This window comes from Lycium ferocissimum, chromosome 8 (assembly GCF_029784015.1).
Source record: "Lycium ferocissimum isolate CSIRO_LF1 chromosome 8, AGI_CSIRO_Lferr_CH_V1, whole genome shotgun sequence".
In the NCBI taxonomy this organism is placed as follows: Eukaryota; Viridiplantae; Streptophyta; class Magnoliopsida; order Solanales; family Solanaceae; genus Lycium; species Lycium ferocissimum.
In genome coordinates, this window is record NC_081349.1 from 24,008,359 (window position 1) to 24,029,925 (window position 21,567).

General features: G+C 34.6%; 1 protein-coding gene across 3 annotated transcripts in view; it reads right to left on the reverse strand.

Annotated features, from left to right (window-relative positions):
* Positions 1-3,829: 3,829 nt before the first annotated feature.
* LOC132067645 (rust resistance kinase Lr10-like) overlaps positions 3,830-21,567 on the reverse strand; it is a 54,518-nt gene continuing 36,780 nt past the window's right edge. Inside the window, exons 1-3 of one of the 3 annotated variants that reach the window (XM_059460940.1) lie at positions 7,025-7,902; positions 6,843-6,884; positions 3,830-5,127 (exon numbers count right to left, since the gene is read on the reverse strand). In XM_059460940.1, coding sequence (XP_059316923.1) covers positions 4,001-5,127; positions 6,843-6,884; positions 7,025-7,739 — 1,884 coding nt within the window. In that variant the 5' untranslated portion in view covers positions 7,740-7,902 and the 3' untranslated portion in view covers positions 3,830-4,000. Of the gene's footprint in view, positions 5,128-6,842; positions 6,924-7,024; positions 7,903-21,567 lie in introns of those variants that run through there. The other 2 variants (XM_059460939.1, XM_059460941.1) reach the window with 2 other exon arrangements.

Below are 21,567 nucleotides of genomic sequence, written 5' to 3' on the forward strand. Positions count from 1 at the left end.
TAAATAAATAAGAATTATTGACGGAAAGAGAAAAGTTTGTCGCTAATCCAATTTAGGGACGGATTAATAAAATATTATTTAAAAAAATTTGGCTATGAGCAATTTAGGGACGGTTAGCGACGAAGTTCATATCTGAGTCCAACTTTCCTTTTCTTATAGTGTTCATTGTCAAATGAGGTATGCGCTATGGTCACGCGCAAAGCGCGTATGCCGAAACTAGTATCATAAAAGAAGTGAAAAAACATAATGAGGGGTTTATATTTTTGCAACTCAATCTCTATTTTTTTCATTTTCTTTGCACGATCGACTGTTCCAATTGCTTCCAACCTCCAATCAATACCTTAGCAGAAAAAAATATTTTTTTTCTCTGGTATTTGTTTTTTTAAAAAAGGAATGAATTCAGAAAAAAGATACAATAACTGTATCCACATAAAAGTGTAAGACGAATCACTAAATTTTTCACATCCATGCCAAGTTATACATGTTTCATAAATATGTTAAAATTACAAATGATCACCAACACAAATTACAGAGTCCGGAGCCTAAAGGGCACAAAAATACACAAAATAAACCAAAAGGGGGACTGCCTTCCACTATATACCAAAAGGGGTATAACGTGGAGGGGCCAACGTTATACCCCAAATTTTTTTCGAATTGTCAGACCAAAAAAATAATAATTAATGTTATAACGTGGACTGATCCACGTTATACAAAATTATTTTATAACGTGGATATATATTGTAAATCGAGGAAGTTGAAACATGCAGCCTAAACATTTCTGCGCAAAAATATTCTTTTCTTGCTTCACACTAGCTAGTAACACTATTTTATCCACTTAAAACACACAATACCAGATAAATTCAGAATGAAACAAAGTAACATATGAAGTCAAGTAGAAACGGCTTACCCATAAGCGAAACAATAAGAATTAGAACCTAATGATTTTTGTTTTTCCCACAATTGATCATTTTTTTAAAAAAACTTTAACGTTTAGCTAAGATGGAGAGAAATTTTACCATTCGACCATATCCGCATTTTTTTGTTCTTGATACACAATATATATACCCACATAAGATTACAGTTGAATCAGGATGGATCAATTAACTTGATTGAACAATTCAAAATACTGTCCCCATTCCGAATTAAACAACATCAATAAGATTATGAGTTATCTCATACTATAGTCTCCGGAAAATTAACTGAAAAATAAAAGCATTCACAAGCAATCAAGATCTAAAAGTCTCTAACATACTTGCCGACATCTATAAGAATGTTACAGTTGCCAGAGGGCCTGGTATGGCGAACAAGGATGCTAGCGTTCATTCTCCTATTTACTTACCCTGGTTCGGTAGCTTTAGTGCACACCTATAACAGACATTAAAAGAATTCCATATAGTTTAATCAATTATTTTAATCGAAAGTACTCTTAACAATTAATACAAATAAGGATGCAGCATTTAGGTTTCTCAGGCTTGCATGACAAGTCTTCAAGGGGTTAGTGACGCGAATCACTCGTGGAATTCCTTCACTTGTACCGGTTCAAGATAAATATTATCTCGAGATTGGTGGACGACGCACGATTTACAATACAATATATATATATATATATATATATATATATATATATATATATATATATATATATATATATATATATATATATATATATATATTGTATAATGTGGACTGATCCACGTTATACAAATAATTTTGTATAACGTGGATTGATCCACGTTTTACAACATATATATTGTAAAACGTGGACTGATCCACGTTATACAAAATTAGTCCACGTCAGTCCACGTTATACCATTAATTTTTTTTTTTTGACAATTCGAAAAAAAAAATTGGGGTATAACGTTGGCCCCTCCACGTTATACCCCTTTTGGTATATGGTGGAAGGCAGCCCCCCTTTTGGTTTATTTTGTGTATTTTTGTGCCCTTTAGGCTCCGGACTCCAAATTACATATCAAAGATTCTTGTTGGTTACAATTGATATGACATGGAATCGAGGAAATTATGTGCCTCCTTAAAAATGTGGTGCAAGAAGAACATCTTTGACTCCCCAAATTATACGTGTGACAAAATAAATTGGAATAATAGATTGAGGGAGTGCTTGTTTTAGATACGTTGATCGAAATTAAGCTTGAGGAGGGCTAAAGTTTGGTAATACAAATTTACAATGGTTATGGCACATGTTAAAACATTCTTTTTCAGCATATAATGGACTGCCTTCACCAGCAAAAATACCTTGATAACACTTTTGGTAACATGGTTCATGTCCTGGTTCAATCTTTAATTTTTGCCCTGCAAATTCATACACTGGTCCCTCAGGACCGTTGGGGTGTGGGTGTGGGTGGGGTCCGGGGTGAGTGTGGGTGTCTGGATGAGGTTCGGGGTGGGGGTGGCCGGGGTGTGGGTGCGGTTCGGGGTGAGGGTGGCCAGGGTGTGGGTGGGGTTGGGGGTGGGGTTGGGGGTGGGGATGCATTTCCTCATGTGCCCATGCAAATTTGCTTTAAACAAAGATAGTAACAATGGCAATAAAAAGTATAGTTGTCATATTCTTGTTGATAGCCATTATTTCTTTAATTCCCTCTGTTCTTTCCTGTTGACTGTGAGAAAGTTAAAAGAGGGAACAAAAAGATAATATGAGAATGATAGGAACAACGGTGATTTTTACAGGTGAAAGAATGATATATATTGTTGAAAATTAGATTTTGGCATAGAGTATTTAGTGGATGTCCATAAAAAATTCTAAGGTAGGAAAGGGATGTCCATCAAAAGTTTAATGTGGTGAAGAGACAAACAAGGGAGAAAAAAAGGGAAGTTATGAAACTTTTGATGAGTTTAAATTTTTATATGATCGTGTAAAAAACATTTATAAAATTAGGTTGTTTATGAGATAATTACACGTAATATTGGACTTTTTTGGTTTTTTAAAGCATATATGAGTCGGGTACTAGCTGATAGGAGGTTTTTGGTTAAAATGAGTTGACTTTAATGTTTTTCAATTTTTGGCTTAACGCATCATAAAAAGTGTCTGAATATATCACTTTCGGGCTTGAGTAACTTTTGAGTGAATAGCCAAAATATGAGCATTGGTCGAGGTTTGGTCAAAGAGGACTAGTAGACTTATAGCTGATATAAGTTTTTGAAGGAGAGATTCACATGACACCTTAGGTAAATCTCATATAAGAATGGGAGAGGAAAGTGAAGGGCTTTATAAGGTACAACACAAGTTTCTATGGTATGCACGCTTTTAGGCTTGATGATGAGGTAGCCAACAGATCTATAAGGTCTGTTGGGCCAAATCGGACAATCCGTGACAAGGTTGTGAACAACAAACCTAATGTGCTTCGACCCTTTACTAGACCACACATAGCAGGAGCTTAGTGCATTAGGTTGCCCTATATATCTTGGTTTCCCTCTCTCTCTTTCTTGAGATAAAATGCAATGAGCTGCAGTGGCAAGACTGAAGTCTGAGACTGCATTTTCTTCAGCACCAACCGAGATTCCAAGCATATTTTTTCACTAGCTTTAAGTACAAAATAAGTCTTATTCTTGTGCAAATTTGATGTCTCTTAGAATCTCAGAAATACTATGAAAATCCCAACAACCTCTATGACACTTCTTCATTTGATAGAACCTATTTTCATTATTAATTGACATACAGTATGGTCTGATGCCAATTCAGTAAACCATCTTAACTATGATATGAGGCAGAAATCAGAAAGAATTCTAACAATCATAAATAATGTTTGATCTGCTTCACCAAACCAAATACTCCTGCAGATTGTGTCTAGGATGCCATTAAATTCATATAAGTAGAATGTACATTCCAATTATATCATATGCAGCAGTTATGAAATTCCCTAGGCAAATCACTGATCTTTTAGCGATGTTATTAAGAAAAACATGAATTTATTGCTTCCCACACTCAAGAACATACAAGTACATTGAGGAAAATTATATAACAAAATGAGACTACACAAATGATAGCTTACATATCAACAAACAAAGATCCGGTCAGTTCTACTGCTGATGAATCTCCCTCCGTTCTTGACGGAGAATAAAGGTAAGGTTTGGGAGGAATTGGCAAAGAGACTAGGTTCCCTTCTAACATTTCCACAACCTTACTCATGGATGGTCGATTTGAGGGATCAGTTTGTATGCACCATAAGCTCACCATCACCATCTTTCTTGCCCATTCTTTCTCCTCTTCATTCATTATCCCAATTAATTGAAGCTCTTCGTCTAGTTCAATACGTTGATAGAGCCAATGTGGAAAGTAGATTTCACTTGTGCGATCAACTCCAACATCAACATTTTTTCTTCCTCCAACCATCTCTAGGACCATCATTCCGTAGCTATAGACATCAGACTTGTGAGAGACACCTCCCAAGTTTCTGCAAACGATTTCGGGAGCAATATAACCAATAGTCCCACGTGGACCTAACATTGACACAATGCTCTCCTTTTTCATGCACATTTTGGCAAGACCAAAGTCGGAGATCTTAGGACAAAAATCTTCATCAAGCAGGATATTATGAGGCTTTATATCAAAATGCAAAATCCTAGTGGTACAACCACGATGCAAGTACTCCAATCCTCGAGCAATGCCTAGTGCGATTTTGTACAATATTGGCCAACCCAGTTGGCGAAATTTGTCAGATCTTTCCTCATAGATAAACTTTTCAAGAGATCCATTTGGCATGAATTCATATACAAGAGCTCTTTTGCGACCCTCAAAACAAAATCCCACAAGGCTCACTACGTTAACATGTGATGTCCTGCTAATACTTGCCACCTCGTTAATGAAATCTTCACCAGTTCCTTTTAGTTCATTCAGGACCTTCACTGCCACGTGGCTCCCGTTACGCAAATTTCCTCTGTATACATTACCAAATCCTCCTTGGCCTAGTTTGCTTCTGAAGTGACCGGTGATTCTTTTGATGTCTGTATAATTGTATCTCTTTGGAGCGTATGACCCATAGTTCTCTAAGAAAGCTTCAACTTTTTTGTGATCCTCAGCATTAGATTCCCAAAACCTGAGGTATTTGTAGCACAAAATCTTTTCTCTGAAGTAGAAGAGTAAAACCAACAGTCCAACTGTAAACAAAACTGCACCTGTGGAAAAAAAAAAAAAAAAAAAAAAGAAGAAGAAGAAGAAGTCATGCACCATCAGAGAAAGTGAACTAATTCTATTCTGGAAGTATATGTACTATCTGGGAAATAGTCTGCTTTTGGGACAATTCAAATTGTATATATGTACAAAAAACAAATACAAGTCGAAAGAGCAAAAGGAAAATAATTGTATCTGTTGAAGTTTTTGGGCAGCAGAGGGAGATAAAGTGTAGCAACACCGGGTTCATCTGAACCAGTACTATCGACGCAGAACATATATTTCTGTGGATGTCCACTAAGAACCTTAAAAAGGTTGGACCCATAGAGCTTATATCCTGGATCTGCCTCTGCTGTGCAGTGGCAGTTTCATAAAAGAACATAGAAGATGAGTTACATGTGGCCACTGAGAATCAGGTTGTCCTTAGGTGACCCCTTTTTGATGTTCCTGCTATTAGATTACTAACATCTGCAACTCTAACACTAGTGAGTTTCAGATTATAAAAACCTCTCTCTGGTTAAGCGAAAAGTCTATTAAGGAAGAAGAAGGAGAATAAGAGTTTAATTGGGAACGGAGACAGTTTGAAGCCTAGATGTATATTTGATGCCACAAAGTTGTTGAAGCTTAGGGTCCCCATGCAGGTGTAATCAAGCATGGACATCAGAGCACGATCAGATTGTGTGGCCTAAACTACGATGTGAAGATAATGACACAGAAAGAAGCAAACAAAACAAAAACCAGCATGGGTTGTGAATATACTCTAGCTTATGGTGGTCTATCTTACACAATCACATAGCCAAGAATATTTCCACTGTTATTACTTTCTACTATCTAAAACACGGGATAATGTTATTGCATCATATCATTTAGTGATATGGAATAAGAAAGGGCCTTAACAAATGGTAACTTGACTTTGAAAATGGAGCACATTATATGGAGATGTCTACTTTTCTCGACAACGAAATTTGTTGGTTTTGTCAGTCCGACATTGACCTCCAACATAGTGTCATTGGTAACTGTACATCGACAGCTTCCATTCTATTAGAATTTCGGACCTAACCAGTTTAAAAAATCACCATGACTTGACCGAATTGGGAATCTGAGAAGTGTACACCAAGGAAGATTGTCTGCTCCTATGTATTCATCACCATCTGTGGAAAGATTGTAGTATATGCTAAAGCCTTCACAGCCATTGTATATATTATAACCAGCAAAACGATCGTTAACGTTTAGGAGATTATTACTGGTAGTGTTGCATTTGAAGAAGTTGTTAAGATTAAGCATATTGAAAGAAATAGAAGGAGAGTTTGGAAGGGAGAATTTTTTGTTAAAAGCCTGGCACTTGTGTTGCCTCAACGTGGTTTCAAGCTCGGGTTCCCAAGCCAAAGTATATGATGCCTCCCTCGACATCATGATTAGAAATATCTGACAATTTCCTCGTCGAGAGGAGGTGGGATGAACTAAATTTCCCCTTCTTGTAACGCCAGATAAAGTATACAACTAAACAAGCTATCATCACCGATCCTACTCCACCAAAGACTGGAAGCGAAGTTAGTAATCCATACGTCTTGTGTAACCTAAATTATTTAAGTCTCTTCTTTATGTTTCTTTATTGCTAGAGAAAGGTTATGAGCTTATACAAAATGATGAAAATTTAAATTATATGCATGAATATTTTGTAATAAGAATAACATGGCAGAAATTAAATATATTTTATTACCTGTGCCCAGAATCCACTCCACCATATTGCTTCCAGTTGTTTCTTTTCTTTCATCGCTACTACTTGTAGTTGTTTTTTCATCTACAAAGGAGGGCAATGTTACCAAATATACTATCAATATGTGGTATGAAACAGGAAAGGGACTTAAGAAGCAAAATATAGATTTTTTTCGAGATGTCCACCTTTCTGACAATAAAATTTGTTGATTTTATGAGTGTGGCATTGACCTCCCTCATTGTGACATTGGTAACAGTCATCAGACAGTTTCCATTCTATTAGAATTTTGGGACCTAACCAGTTGAACAAATCACCATGAATTGATTGAATTGGCAATCTGATAAGTGTACAGTTGGTAGGAAGATTGTCTGCTCCTATGTCTTCATGACCATCTTGGGAAAGCTTGTAGTATATGCTAAAGCCTTCACAGCCATTGTACATATTATAACCAGCAAAACGATCGTTCTTCTTCTGGGTAACGTTTAGGGGATTATTACTGGTAGTGTTGCATTTGAAGAAGTTGTAAAGATTAAGCATATGGAAAGAAATAGAAGGAGAGTTTGGAAGGGAGAAATTTTTGTTAAAAGCCTGGCACTTGTGTTGCCTCAACGTGGTTTCAAGCTTCGGGTCCCCAAGCCAAATTGATGATACACGCTTCAGTAAAGCATAGTACCAATCTCCTTCAGGAAGCAGTCGGATTTTTGGAAATGGTTTAGCATCACAACTAGACATAGAAATAATTCCACAGTCAGGTTGTGTGGAAGGAGAGAAAGGAAAGCTTAAGTCAGTAAGATTTCCACATGCAAAGGACTTTGGACAAGTTGAATCATTGTTTCCCTTTGCCTGAACTAAGATCAGAAGAAGAGATAGAAGGAAGCTTACAAATGAAGTGATAGCCATATCGAACCTACTGATTCAAAAATCAATATCCTATCTGAAGAAGAGGAAGATTAGATTTTGAACTCAGTTGTTCACAGCACTTGTGTTTAAAAGCACAGCGGATTTGGAAAAGCTGTTGAGAAACGTATATTAGGTGCTGTGAGAGAAGACTCGAAGTACTTAGTCATTGGTGTAAAGGCTTGAAGTCCTGCAGCAGTAACTAGACTTTGTTGTTAAGCCCTGTGAAGAGACTGACTTGATATGTTTTGTGGTAATTGTTTCACAATTTCCAAAACAAGTCAAACATTTGGTTTGACCCACATAACCTGGCTTAAATGAGGGATTACGGGTTGAAAACTTTCTACTAGAAAGTAAGAATTCGAAAAAAAATCATTGAAGAGCTAGTAGGAAGAGTAAAAACTGGAAAATAAATGGATGACTATAAGAATTGTACTGCAAAGACTTGGGATAGGAAGAAGTCTCCGTATTAAATATAGATATTTCCAAAGATTTTGGAAACGTCTGTATCTTATAAGACCAAACGTTTAAGAAGGGTTTGGACTTACTAGGGAAAAGAAAGGTGAAGAAAAAAGGAAATGTTCACATTAGCTTTTGTAGCAATTGATACCAGTAGAAAGACTTGACTTCTTGACTCTGTTCTACAACAACTATTTCTCATCATTTTCAGGACCAAAGTCTCCAAAAATGGATGACTTAAACTGTAGAAAATAGAAGCTATACATCCAAAGGTGAGAAACCAAAAAAAAAAAAAGGAAAAGGAAAGACATGGGCATTATTCTACAGTCAGAAAAGGCAAAATCAACATTGACTACAACATCCAAAAAGCAAAATCGCAACTTACCTTGTTGTCGAGTTCACAGAACTTCACTCTGAATTTAAATGGAATCGCCATTGCTCACCTTAAACCAACGAGAACTAATCTACATAAATAAATAAATAAATAAATAAATATGACAATTGCTTCAGTGTCTAAGGTTATAGCAACTTAAAGAGAAAAGTAAAAATACTTGTGAACAACAAGTGGGGAGGAAAGAAAATTAAAGCTTGAGCAACTCCAAATGTGAGGGCCTGAGGGGTGTGGCAGCTGGGATGAAAAAGATCTTATGTTTTGGTTTTCTTGGACTTGGCTGCTTGGCCAATTTGCTTTCTACTGTTTTATATCCCTGCTTTTTTTTTTTTACTTTTTGTATATAAATACTAGTACTAGAAATGTAAATAAAAGTAGTAACAGCTATGGTTATTCAGCAAAAAAAATAAAATAAAAATAGAAGTTATGCCTATAAAAATGAAGAAGGGTTAATTACACTAAGTACTAATGTAATATAATTCAATTCAAATATAATCCTTGTATTTTAAAATAAAACACTTAAACTCCATATATCACGGAAATCCTACACTTATACTCCTTATGAGGTTTATCCAAAACTATGTATAATAAATATAATTACTCAAAGATAATTTAGAATTATAAATCAAAAGTTTTTTATGTAATTTTAAGATATTTTGAAGTGGACGAATAAATAAACTAAAAAAAATTCTCATATAATAAAATACTATAATTAAAATAAATGAAAGTAAGTTACATGTTTAAAGTGTAGGAAAGTTATTATTATTTGTTGGATGTCTTATTAAGTAATCAGTGTTCATTTCTTATTTATAAGTTCCGAAAGATACATGTTTCAGAATATGTGTATTCTTTATTTTAATCAAATGCTTGAAAAAAGATATTTTAAAAAGGTTTATCTTCTCTATTAAATTTCTTAAAAACAAATACAAAAATACTTCTAATTTTAAAATTTAATTTAATTTTAAATAAGTATATTCAAATATTTAATTTCGGATATACCTCATAGGGAGTGCAAGTGTAGGATTTATATAATATGAGGAATATAAGTGATTGATTTAATATAGAAGGAATGTATCCGAAACCAAATCATATTATAGGAGTGTTTAATATAATTAACCCAAAAAGGAATTGTAAAGATATAAGTTACAATAAATAGAGTAGAACAAATTAACTCTTTTCATGAAAAAAAAGACATTCTAAAATATATCTTTCAAGTATCTCATAATCCAATATATAAAAATAAGTAAAATATCAACAAATATTAAATTTGCTAATTTAGCGATGATTATAATTACAAAATTATTTAAATGAATTAATATTAAAACTTACATGTAATATTTTTTATACTAAATTTATGATATTGTTTGTCTGGGTCATGTGCTTCTATATTAAATTATTAATTTTAAAATTTGATTACATTTATCATAATTATCAAGTTATTGAAATTGATATGCTTTCTTTGAGCCAAATGACTATCAGAAACAACATCTCTATCTACCAAGGTAGGAGTAAGCAAATGTCAATAAATATTAAATTCGCTAATTTAGCGATGATTATAATTACAATTATTATTTAAATGAATTAATATTAAAACTGAAATGTAATATTTTTTATACTAAATTATGATATTGTTTTAGGGTCATATACTCCAATATTAATTATATTACATTATTAATTTTAAAATTTAATTAGATTCATCATCATTACCAGGTTATTGAAATTGATATGCTTTTTTTGAGCCGATTATGTTACGGAAACAGCTTCTCTACCTACCAATGTAGGGGTAAGGTGTTCGTACACTCTACCCTCTTCAAATCCTACTTGTAGAGCTACACTTGGTATGTTGTTGTATCAATTTATTGAAATTATAATATACGATAACATCAATAACTTGTTTTGCTTATTTAAATTGATCTACAAAATTAGATACAAGCACATAATTATTTAGTAAATTGACAATTCAAACATCCTACATGACAACTAGCACAGTAGCGGTTCTTACCCTTTTGCACCAGCAATTAGTTTCACCAGCAAGGGTTGAGAAAAGCAATTGTCCGGGGGGTCAGAGTAGACAATTGAGTGCACAAGTGAGGGCTAACTTCCTTCCTAATGAAGAAGGAGGCTTCCTCATTTCCCAATGACTTGGATGGTCTGGAATATTCGAGGACTCAACAAAAGGTACAAACAAAAAGAGTTGAGCCTCTACATCAAGGAGAATAAAATAAAGTTTATTGGTATTTTGAAGACTAGAGTTAAGGGGCATAATGCCTGCAGCATCACTGGTAAAGTTGCTCTTTACTGGAAAGCCATTCATAATTACTCTTGTGCTGTGAATGGTAGAATATGGATCATGTGGGATGATTGTCACGCCCCAAAACCCACCCTAGACGTGACCGGCATCCGACGTCATGAACAACATCGGAAGAACCTAAACGACACAATAATAACACTTGAACCCGCCAGGTTCAACATTCGCACCCGCCAGGTTCAACATTCACCTCCAACAGTATATAAAATAAAGGTAAACAAATCATGCATATCTGAATTAAATCAGCAGAAGTCTTTAGTAATCAATACTTAGTCAAACGTAACAACGTGCCCAAGAGTTAATCAATAACTCAACAACTACCCACAAGAATGTAAACTATGGAGCTTCTAAGATAAAGGATTAATAGTCTGACTCATCGGGATGCAGCCCGGAAAATTAATATAATGAATAAATAAATAAATAGGGTGTCCCACGAATGAATATGTGGGCTCACCAAATCAGCAGTAACAACAAGTCTTTCCTAAACGCCCGGAGTATCAAGAACCTGCTCTTCTCCGTTACCTAACATACCATCAAAGACAACAATGGCATGCCTGAGTACTTCATACTCAGTGAGTGCCTCGGGGACAATAAGTAATATGAAAATAAAGTACAATAATACATAAAGAAATCAGTCCTAAAATCATGTGAAACCAATGTAACAGTTATTCAATTTGTGTATCTCAATAAGAATTATCAAAAACCGATTATAAGGCCTCTTGTCAAGGTACAACTTCAAAAATGCCTTTCAATTGATCATAATTAACAACAATAATTCCGTGAGAGAAAATAAGAATATCACACATGCCAATACGGAGCGAAGAATCAAGCACATCGAAGGGGTGACCGTAGGGTTCCCTTGTCACAGCGCACCACACCGGAATATGGAATTCTCGGTGGCTATCCTTCCTCCCGAATAGCTAGGCATTAACCACACTCCAGATAGCGAACCCGGTAGTGGCCATTCTTCCTCCCGAATGGCTAGGCAATTACCACACTAGGATCTATAGTGACTACCCTTCCTCCCGAGTGGCTAAGCATAAATGCACCGGAATATGAAATCCTCGGTGACCACTCATCCTCCCGAATGGCTAGGCAAAATCACATCAACAGAGTTCATGGCATAAAAGCCGAATTACAATTCATCTCAAGGTAGTCACATCACCATTTACCATTAAGGTTCATTATGCCATATCGTAAAGATAAATCATTTCAAAAAATGTTTTGAAAACGTATAACTTCTTTACAAAAGATTCCATGTCCTAATTCATTAATGAGAATATCATTACCAACCCTTAACCATCATTATTAAGCATCTCTTATAGAGGAAAACATTCATAATATCACATACATATATAGGGTTTGTTACAATCTAGGTTTATTATGGGTTTGTCCCCTCACACACATTAACCACCATTTAGACATGAATTAGAGTTCAAGAAACATGAAAAGATTACTTTTCTTTTCATCCATTAAAGAACCTTGAATGAAATTTATACTTCCAACAATAGTTTCAAAAAGTGATTTTCATTCAAAATAAGTTTTCAAAAGAGAGACATACCTTAACACGTTAAACAAACTTTAACAATTTACTTTTCTAATGAACAACACCCAAACCCTAGCTTGAATCACTTTGGGAAGAATTATTACTACAAGAAAGTGGAGATACGACGACATTTATTTAGTGACATTTGAAATAAATGTCGGGGAAAAAGGAATTTCTTGACATTTATGAAAAAATGTCGTAAAAATAATGACATGTGATGTAAAATGTCGTAAATATAGCGACATTTGACGAAAAATGTCACTAAAATAATGACGTTTGTCTTAAAATATCGCTAAACAACGATTTTTGGCGTAAAATGTCGTTAAAATAACGACATTTGATACAAATGTCGAAAATATTATGACATTTATTTCAAATGTCATATTATTAGTCGCTAATTACCGACTTTTACACCTGATGTTGGAAATCTAAATCTTTTTAAATTATGTCCTCACTCTAGGAAAAGAATTAGTGGATGCATAAATTAGTAATTATATATATATATATATATATATATATATATATATATATATATATATATATATATATATATATATATATATATATATATATATATATATATATATATGAGTTTGGAACTAAAAATATGGCTAAATTACAAACAACAACAACACATCCAGTGTAGTCCCACACGTGACTAAATTATTTGTGTAAATTAGTTAAAATTAAATTATACAATTATAATAATAGAGCTATTGAATATTTCTACCAATTAAAGAAAACTATTGCACATATGACTTTTTAAAAAGTATTTAACTAGTAGTATTAGAATAGGTGTCATTGCGGATAATATTTAAAGAATATTAATTATTTTCAGAATATGACTTGGCTTTTTTATCCATTATTGATCTTTTCATTATTGTTGTGGCCAGATTCTATTATGAATTTTTACAAAATTCTTCATAGGGCATTCTTATTTTTTTCTTCTTTGAACTCTGGTAATGGAGGAAAGAACCGAGAAAAAGGCATCTGCGACAATTGATTTTACTACAGGACAATTCGTGTCATGATGTTCATATCAATCTATTATGCACTTATACTGGGGTGTCTAGTGTCGTGCACTTGCCTAACTATCATCTCTCATTGTTAGTGTCGGTTCAGATCGAGGAGTGGTTTCACAGTTGTTCTTTCTGATAATTAACATAAATATACAAATTTCTTATTCCTGAAATATTTTGTTGTTCTTAAACATTGATTTTATTTTTCGCCATTCTTCATGTCAATTGTCTTCATATTTTTTATAGTTAAGAAGTATGTTTTTTCTAGTATATTTGCCGACAAAAAAAACCCTTAATTATAAATGACCCCCCTCCGTCCCTTTTTACTAGTCTAGTATTTTAAGAATAATATTTATTTTACTAGTCTATTTTAGCCAATCAAGAGAGATTATTTCGAACTATGATTATATTTTTGTTTCTTTTTGTTATTTAAAGTATATGTTTTTTTCTTTAGAAATTTCATCATTTTATATTATTTATTTTGTATTTGTATGTACTATAAAACAACATTTAGATGAGATGTCAGATCAATAGTCATATTTATTTTATTTATATGCATTTGAACTTTATTTAAGCTCTTATTAAAGAAATTGATTTTGCAAGGAATACTATTTGCTACTACTAATAAAAAAAGCTTATGAAATTATAGTAGTTATAGAAATAGGAGCAGTATTTTTTTTTTGGTTCTATATACTTTAATACTCTTTTTCATTTGGACCCATACTCCCCCCCCCCCCCCCCAAAAAAAAAAAATTAAAAAATCCCCAAAGACTAAATCTTCCCCCCAAAAATTTTAAACTTAATCAAATACTACTCCCACGAATAATAAGTGGAACCCTAACCTTTTCCCTTCCCCCAATTCCCTTTACGTCAAAGGTTGCACCGGCGGCCTAATTTCTCCATTTCTCTCTGTTCTCTCTCTCTTTCTCTCTGTCTCTCTCTCTCTCTCTCTCTACTTGAATTTTATTTGTCATTTACTTTTCTTGATTTATTTTTTCTTTTGTAGGTTTTACGAAGTGGAGTCCCGAAAGAGATTAATTGTATAATATGATTGTTGCATTGGATCATATTTTTGTGGATGTGAAGGTAATCCTCTGTGGTGTGGGCTTTAGGATTGACATTGAATTTTGAGATCTGTATTCTACTTTTTTAACTGTACCGTGAATGTAGCAATGCTCTTATTTCACGATCTTTTGTCTTCTATAAAAGTTGCCTGCTATTTTGTTTAAACCATATTTTTCCAACTTCTAATATTTGCCTTTATCTTTGGTTTGCTGTCAGAGATCTCTTTCTCATCTTCATCAGAAGTCGATATGCAAAACTTAGAGTCAAGAAGAGAAGCCTTTTGAAGAGGATGCATGTTGTCATAGAGATTCAAGATGTTGCTTTGTATGAAGCCTCAACAAGTGACAATCAATGAATTGGTGTTTTGTGGTCACTAGTCAATATTAGATTTTATTTATAGCATTCTCAGCTTAGGAGAAAATTTTGTATTCTTCGGGAACCATATATTTAATGGTGTTAACGAGATTTTTCAAAAGTTTGTCGAAGTGACTCTTTTGTTTAATTCAAAGTTCTATTGTAGTGTATAACTTGTGCACTGGAATTATATGATTCATCGTGGCATTAGATTAGATATTTTCAGTATATAAAAAAGAAAAATGTGGCTGTTGACTAGAGATGATTTTCCGACATTTCTATGTATGCGTAGTAAGGATGGTATGATTTGATGACATTTCGTTACATGTCGCAATTAAATTAATTTCAAAATCGGTGACATTTAATAAAAGTTGCAAATAAATGTCGCTAATTATTTTGCCGACATTAATCTAAATGTTGGAAATTTTGTTGTGACATTTTTAAAAAGTTGTAAATAAATGTCATAAATTATGTACCGACATTAATATAAATGTCGGAAAATTCCCGACCCTCAAATTTACGACATTTGTACTAAATGTAAAATAAATGTCGCTAAATGATTTGGCAACACTTATGGCACTTAATATGACATTTATAAAATGTCGTCGTAAGCCTAATTTCTTGTAGTGTTGCAAACCCTAGGTTTTGGTCACAAGAATCATGTTAAGAATCATGGGTTTGATGTTAGAATGGATTAATAATGTTAAGGATGTTCTTACCTTTGATTTGAAGACTTGGAGGAATGATTTTCATTTTAGGGTTGTTCAGAAAGTGGAGGAATAAACAAAACAAGTATCTTATTTATATTTTTCTGGTGAAAACGGGCCAAAGGACGCCCTCGAAGGACGGGCTGTCCTTTGTGTTACTGACCATCCTTTGCAACGTCTTTTAGTGGAAATTTCCAGAGAGTTCTGGTGATTTTTGAGGTGTTACGGTCCGTAACGTCTCACCATAACACAGGCCAAATTTTCAGCGAAGATAGGCTTCAGTAAAATGGGCATAACTTTTTGTATGCAACTTGTATTGGGCTAGGCGACCTACCGTTGGAAAGGTATTTCAAAGATCTACAACTTTCATCAAGAAATAATTCCCAAATTCTCAACACATTTTCATGGAAATCTCCCAGAAGACAGACCTACCAAAACTTAGGCGAATTTAAGAGCCCTTAAGAATTTCAATTGTTGGTTTGACTTCAAAACGACCATCTTCCACCCGAACTCATCAAGAATGGATTCATATAGATAAAATATCATCTTAACACTAGATTTTTACACATTCACACCTAGTTCAAGTTTACGGGGTGTTACAATGATGCTGTATATGAAGTCACTCCAGTTGAGTACAATGCTCAATACATTCATTGCAAGGTGACTAATCGATAAGATGGAAGGACAAGCCTGATGACAGTAATTTATGCTTACAATACTCAGGAGCAAAGAAGAGAATTATGGCACCAATTACAGATATTAGCTCAACAAGTGACTATCCTTTGGCTATTATGGGGAGATTATAATGCTCTACTATGCTCCCAGGATAGACTACATGGAGTACCAGTGTCCAGTGCAGAAACTCAGGATTTTGCAGATGTGTTCAACACCTAGCACTATCAGAACTTTCTTGGAGGGGTGAGTATTATACTTGGACTAACAAGCAAAGAGGAGATGCAGGCTTGATAGAGCTCTAGGTAATGGTGAATGGATGCTGACTAATGGTCATCTGGTGGTAGACTACAAACAGCCCCACATCTCTGATCATTCCCCTATGATACTTCCTCTCTGGACAGATAATGGAACCATCAAAGTTCCATTCAATTTTTTTAACATATGGGCAGACCACCCTAATTTTCTAGCTTTAGTGGAAGAAGGTTGGAGAAAACAGCTTCACAGGGACAAGATGAGAAATATATAGTTTAAGCTCAAGGATCTCAGGATAGGCTTCAGGAAACTTAATACAGAGGAATTCAAGGGCATCATTGACAAGATCATTTTAGCCAGAACCTCTTTGCAAGATATACAACAAAAATTAACCAACTCTTATTTTGATAATCTAGCTGATCAGGAGCAAGTTATTATGCAGAAGTTGGAACACTTGTCACTCATTGAAGAAAAGGCATTGCACCAGAAATCAAGAGTCACATGGATCAAACTAGGTGACTCTAATAATAAGTACTTCTCTGCTGTAATGAAGGAGAGGCAACAGAGGAAGCAAATAGTTGAGTTGACAAGTTTATCAGGTGTAAAGCTCACTGATCCCATTGCAATCAGAGATGAGATAGTTAAATTTTATAAATCACTAATGGGATCTGCTACTCAAGAGCTACTGGCTGTCAATAAGGTTACAATGAAGAAAGGGCTATCTTTAAACCAAAACCAAAGAACTTGAATTATGTGCTAAGGTTACTACTCAAGAAATTGATGCAGCCTTAAAAGGGATAGGTGATGACAAATCCCCAGGTGTAGATGGATGCAATGCTCTTTTCTTCAAGAGAGCTTGGGGTTTAATTCAAGTTGAGATATCCGAAGCTATCCGTGATTTCTTTGACACAGGGAACCTATTGCCAGCAATGAACTGTATTGCCCTCATTTTACTGCCAAAGGTCTCTAATCCTTCAACTATTAAGGACTACAGGCCAATAGCTTGCTGCACTGTATTGTATAAGATAACTGCAAAAATTTTGACAAACAGGATGCAAAAGGTGATGCCCTCTATTATTGCTGATGCTCATTCAAGTTTCATACCTGGAAGAAAGATAGCAAATAGTGTGATTTTGGCTCATGAATTGGTTAAATCATACACTAGGAAACATATATCTCCTAGATGTATGATAAAAGTGGATATTCAAAAGGCTTGTGACTCATTAGAAGGCGGATTTATCTAAAGCAAGTAATGGAAGAATTGGGATTCCCTGGAAGATTTGTTCAATGGATCTTTGGTTGTGTTGCTACAGTCAATTATTCCATAGTGATTAATGGTGAACCCACCAAACCTTTTCTTGCTGCAAAAGGTTTGAGGCAAGGGGATCCTATCTTCCCTTACCTATTTGCCATTGCAATGGAGTACCTTAGTAGAAGTCTTAATGAATTGAATGAGGACAAGGCTTTTAAATTTCACCCCAGATGTGCAAAATTAGGTATCACGCACCTTTGTTTTGCCGATGATTTATTGCTATTTGTGAAAGGAGACTACACAGCTGTAACTAAACTTCATGAGAAATTTACCAGATTTTCTAAAGCCTCGGATCTTCAAGCCAATCTAGCTAAGAGTGCTATTTATATGGGAGGGGTTGATCCAACTGAAAGTACAAGAATAACTCAATTCTTAGGTTATTCTACAGGTGAATTACCCTTCAAATACTTAGGTGTGCCATTGACCTAAAAAAACTCAACACAATCTCGTCTGGCAACCTTTAATTGAAAAAGTGGTGGCAAATATATCATCATGGACAGCAAAAAAAATTGTCCTATGCAGGCAGAGTTCAATTGGTTAAAAATATTATCTTTGGCGTTCAGTCATACTAGGCCCAACTTTTCATTCTTCCAGCTAAAGTAATGAAAGCAATTAATGCCCATTGCAGAAGTTTCATATGGTCAGGGGTCAGCACTATTACAAAGAGAGCATTGGTATCTTGGGATAGGGTCTGTTTACCTAAATCAGCTGGGGGAATGAACCTGACATATTTGAAGACTTGGAATAAAGCAGCAATCACTAAAGCATGTTGGGACTTGGCTAACAAGCAAGACACACTGTGGATCAAGTGGATCCATACATATTATATAAAAGGGAGATCTCTTGACCTTATTCCAATCCCTCAACAGGCAACTTGGATGGTCAAGAAAATTATAGGAGCAAGGAGTGGACTGGTGCATGTGCAGACAAGCAGGACAGGTACTAGAAGTGTCATTAAACATATATATCTTGGTATGCTTGGAACATTACCTAGAGGTGTTAGGATATACTATTAACCATGCGGTTTGATTATAGTATTATTTCTTATTCCTTTTGGAACAATTGTTTATTTATTTATTCAATTCAATAAAGTCTTAATTTAAATAGATCATTTGTTCATGTGTGCCCTTTACTTATATAGAGAGACGATTTAGTGTATGGAGTTTTAGCTCATGCGCGGAAGATTAAATTGTCGGTTCTTATAAGTTATAAAGTTAATGTTCACAATCAAAGATGGCTTGGGCAAAGTATCTTGATGATTGTAGCATAAGATTAAAATATAATCTATCTTGATTATGGGAATGGTTATGTTCCAACTTCTTATGCTAGTACATTTTTGTGCTGTATTGGACGGACCAAGTAGAGATAAGTGTTTTGTCCGAATATATAAAACTACCTCTCTAGCTCATTAAATGTTCTTATACTCTTAATCTTGATATGATTGTTATGATCAATGCTGTCGTTTATTATTTTGATTTATTAAAAGGTACGACTCAGCCGCAAGTTAATGTATTCCGGTAAATTGGATAATGACAAAGTGCATTTGTGAAATAACAATTAGTTGATAGAATCCGTGTCTCCTGACCTTGAGATTGATGATACCCCTTTATGGATGCTTATAAGTTTTCATGTGAAAACCACAAAGTGGATTTTGTATCCGTCACATGAAATAAGTTAAGCGGAAGTATAAAGGATTAAATTAGTCGATGAATTAAATTGTCGGTAATTTAATTTATTTGATTAATTGTTGTAATCTTAACATGGGGAGTTAAATAAGTTTTTTTTAATGAATGATTTCGAAATTAAACAGAGGAGTGCAATTACAGTTTTCTAGTGGAATAAATTGTAATTTATTGTGGAAGGATTAATTCATTCATATTCCGAATTAATACCACAATAGGAAGCCTCGTTATTAAATCTGTGGTCCCCGTACTCGAATATTCTAGAACAAGGAAAATAAAAAAGGAAAAATAATATCCTTGGTGGGTTAGGAAAAGGGCTACACGTTTTTAGGTAGGTTTTACCCTAAAAACGTGTGTATATAAAGAAAGCCATAAAACCCTAAGTGATATTATTGCTCTTTAGCCGAATACTTGCCACTCAAGTATTACGTTCATAGAAGTTCAGGATACATAGTAGAAGATCGTAGACTCGGAGAACAAGGACGCTATTGAAGACTTGTGCAGCCTTCAAAAGGTTAGTGTTACAATCTCGTATTTGATTATGTTTGTCTAGTTTACATGTAAGAATATGATCTTGGATGATCGCTTCCGCTGCATATATGTGCCTATTTTCTAGCAATTGGCATCAAGAGCCGTCTTACATCTAACTAGATAATGTAATACTTCATGAAACAGAAACCCTAGAATTGGTGTTGTTTTTGAATGCATGTTTGTCATGTTAGTTTCTAAAAAACAATGTTGTTTTATGAAAAAACGAGATTGATTATGTTGTTTATGATTTCTGGAATCACGGATATTGTTAGAACCAGTATAAATAATATGTGATATGATTGTATCTGATTTTATTTTGAAACCCTAAAACGACAAAACCGATTTTTACCGAATGGTCATGGTTTTGGAATTTTGAAATTTTTTGACGAACTCCGATTGACCTGAAATTTGGTAGGTTCATCGGAAACGGCCCACTGAACAATACTCACTGTTTTTCTGTGACCAAGGGCCTTTTTTGGCCATTTAAGGTCGTTTAGATGGGTTTATGGGCGTTTTTCTGTTTTCGGGAAAATTTTTGTTAACCGAAATTTTTTATTTTAACAAATAATGGTGTTAGGGTTCATTCTCTATGGTCTCCATTGTATGTAGCAGTGATATAATGAGTTTATGTGTTGACATAGGTCTTCCTCCCCTCGGATAGATTCATTATGGTTAATTACTGTGTTGTAATCCCTAGTTAATTGTTAGCTTGTATTGACTCTCCAACTGAGTTACACGTTGGTTCAATGGAACTAGGGATAATTTAATGTGATATCTACCTAATATAAATTATCAGTTTACTCTCCATCTGAGTTGGTTCTGTTTTTTTATGGGGTGATATATCTGGCATGACTCATATATTTTGCATGAATAGTTAAGTTTCCCTATCGAATCTAAATGTTCGGTAAGCATGGTTTTATGTGTGATGTGTGGTTTGAATCTTATTATTCTTTCAAAGATAACTAATGATCTATTTAATGTTTATATCTCTCAGATTAATCATGTCTTCTTTCAACCCACTTACCGTTATTCTGAACCAAAACAAATTAGAGGGTCCGAATTATGTTGACTGGAAACGAAACCTGGATATTGTCCTAACTGCTGAAGGTTACAAATTTGTGCTGATTGATGAGTGCCCGTAAAAAACCTGGAGAGGATGCTTCGGATGACGACCAGATCAAGGCCTATGATAAATGGGGTCAAGGCCGATGAGATGGCGCGGTGTTACATTCTTGCCTCCATGGCGAATGTTTTGCAACATCAGCATCAGTCAATGGGGTCTGCGTACGACATGCTTGAAAATCTCAAAGAGATGTTCGGAGAGCAAAATCGTGTTGCTAAGGGTGCCCATGAAGGCCCTTTGAACACTAAGATGGTCAAGGATCTTCGTTAGGAAACATGTACTCGACATGATGAGTCTTCCGAATGAGCTTGAGGTTCTTGAGCTGTCATTGATAAGGAATCTCAAGTTGAGATGGTCCTTAGCTACTTTGTCATTTCGGCAATTTCGCACCGAACTACAATATGAAC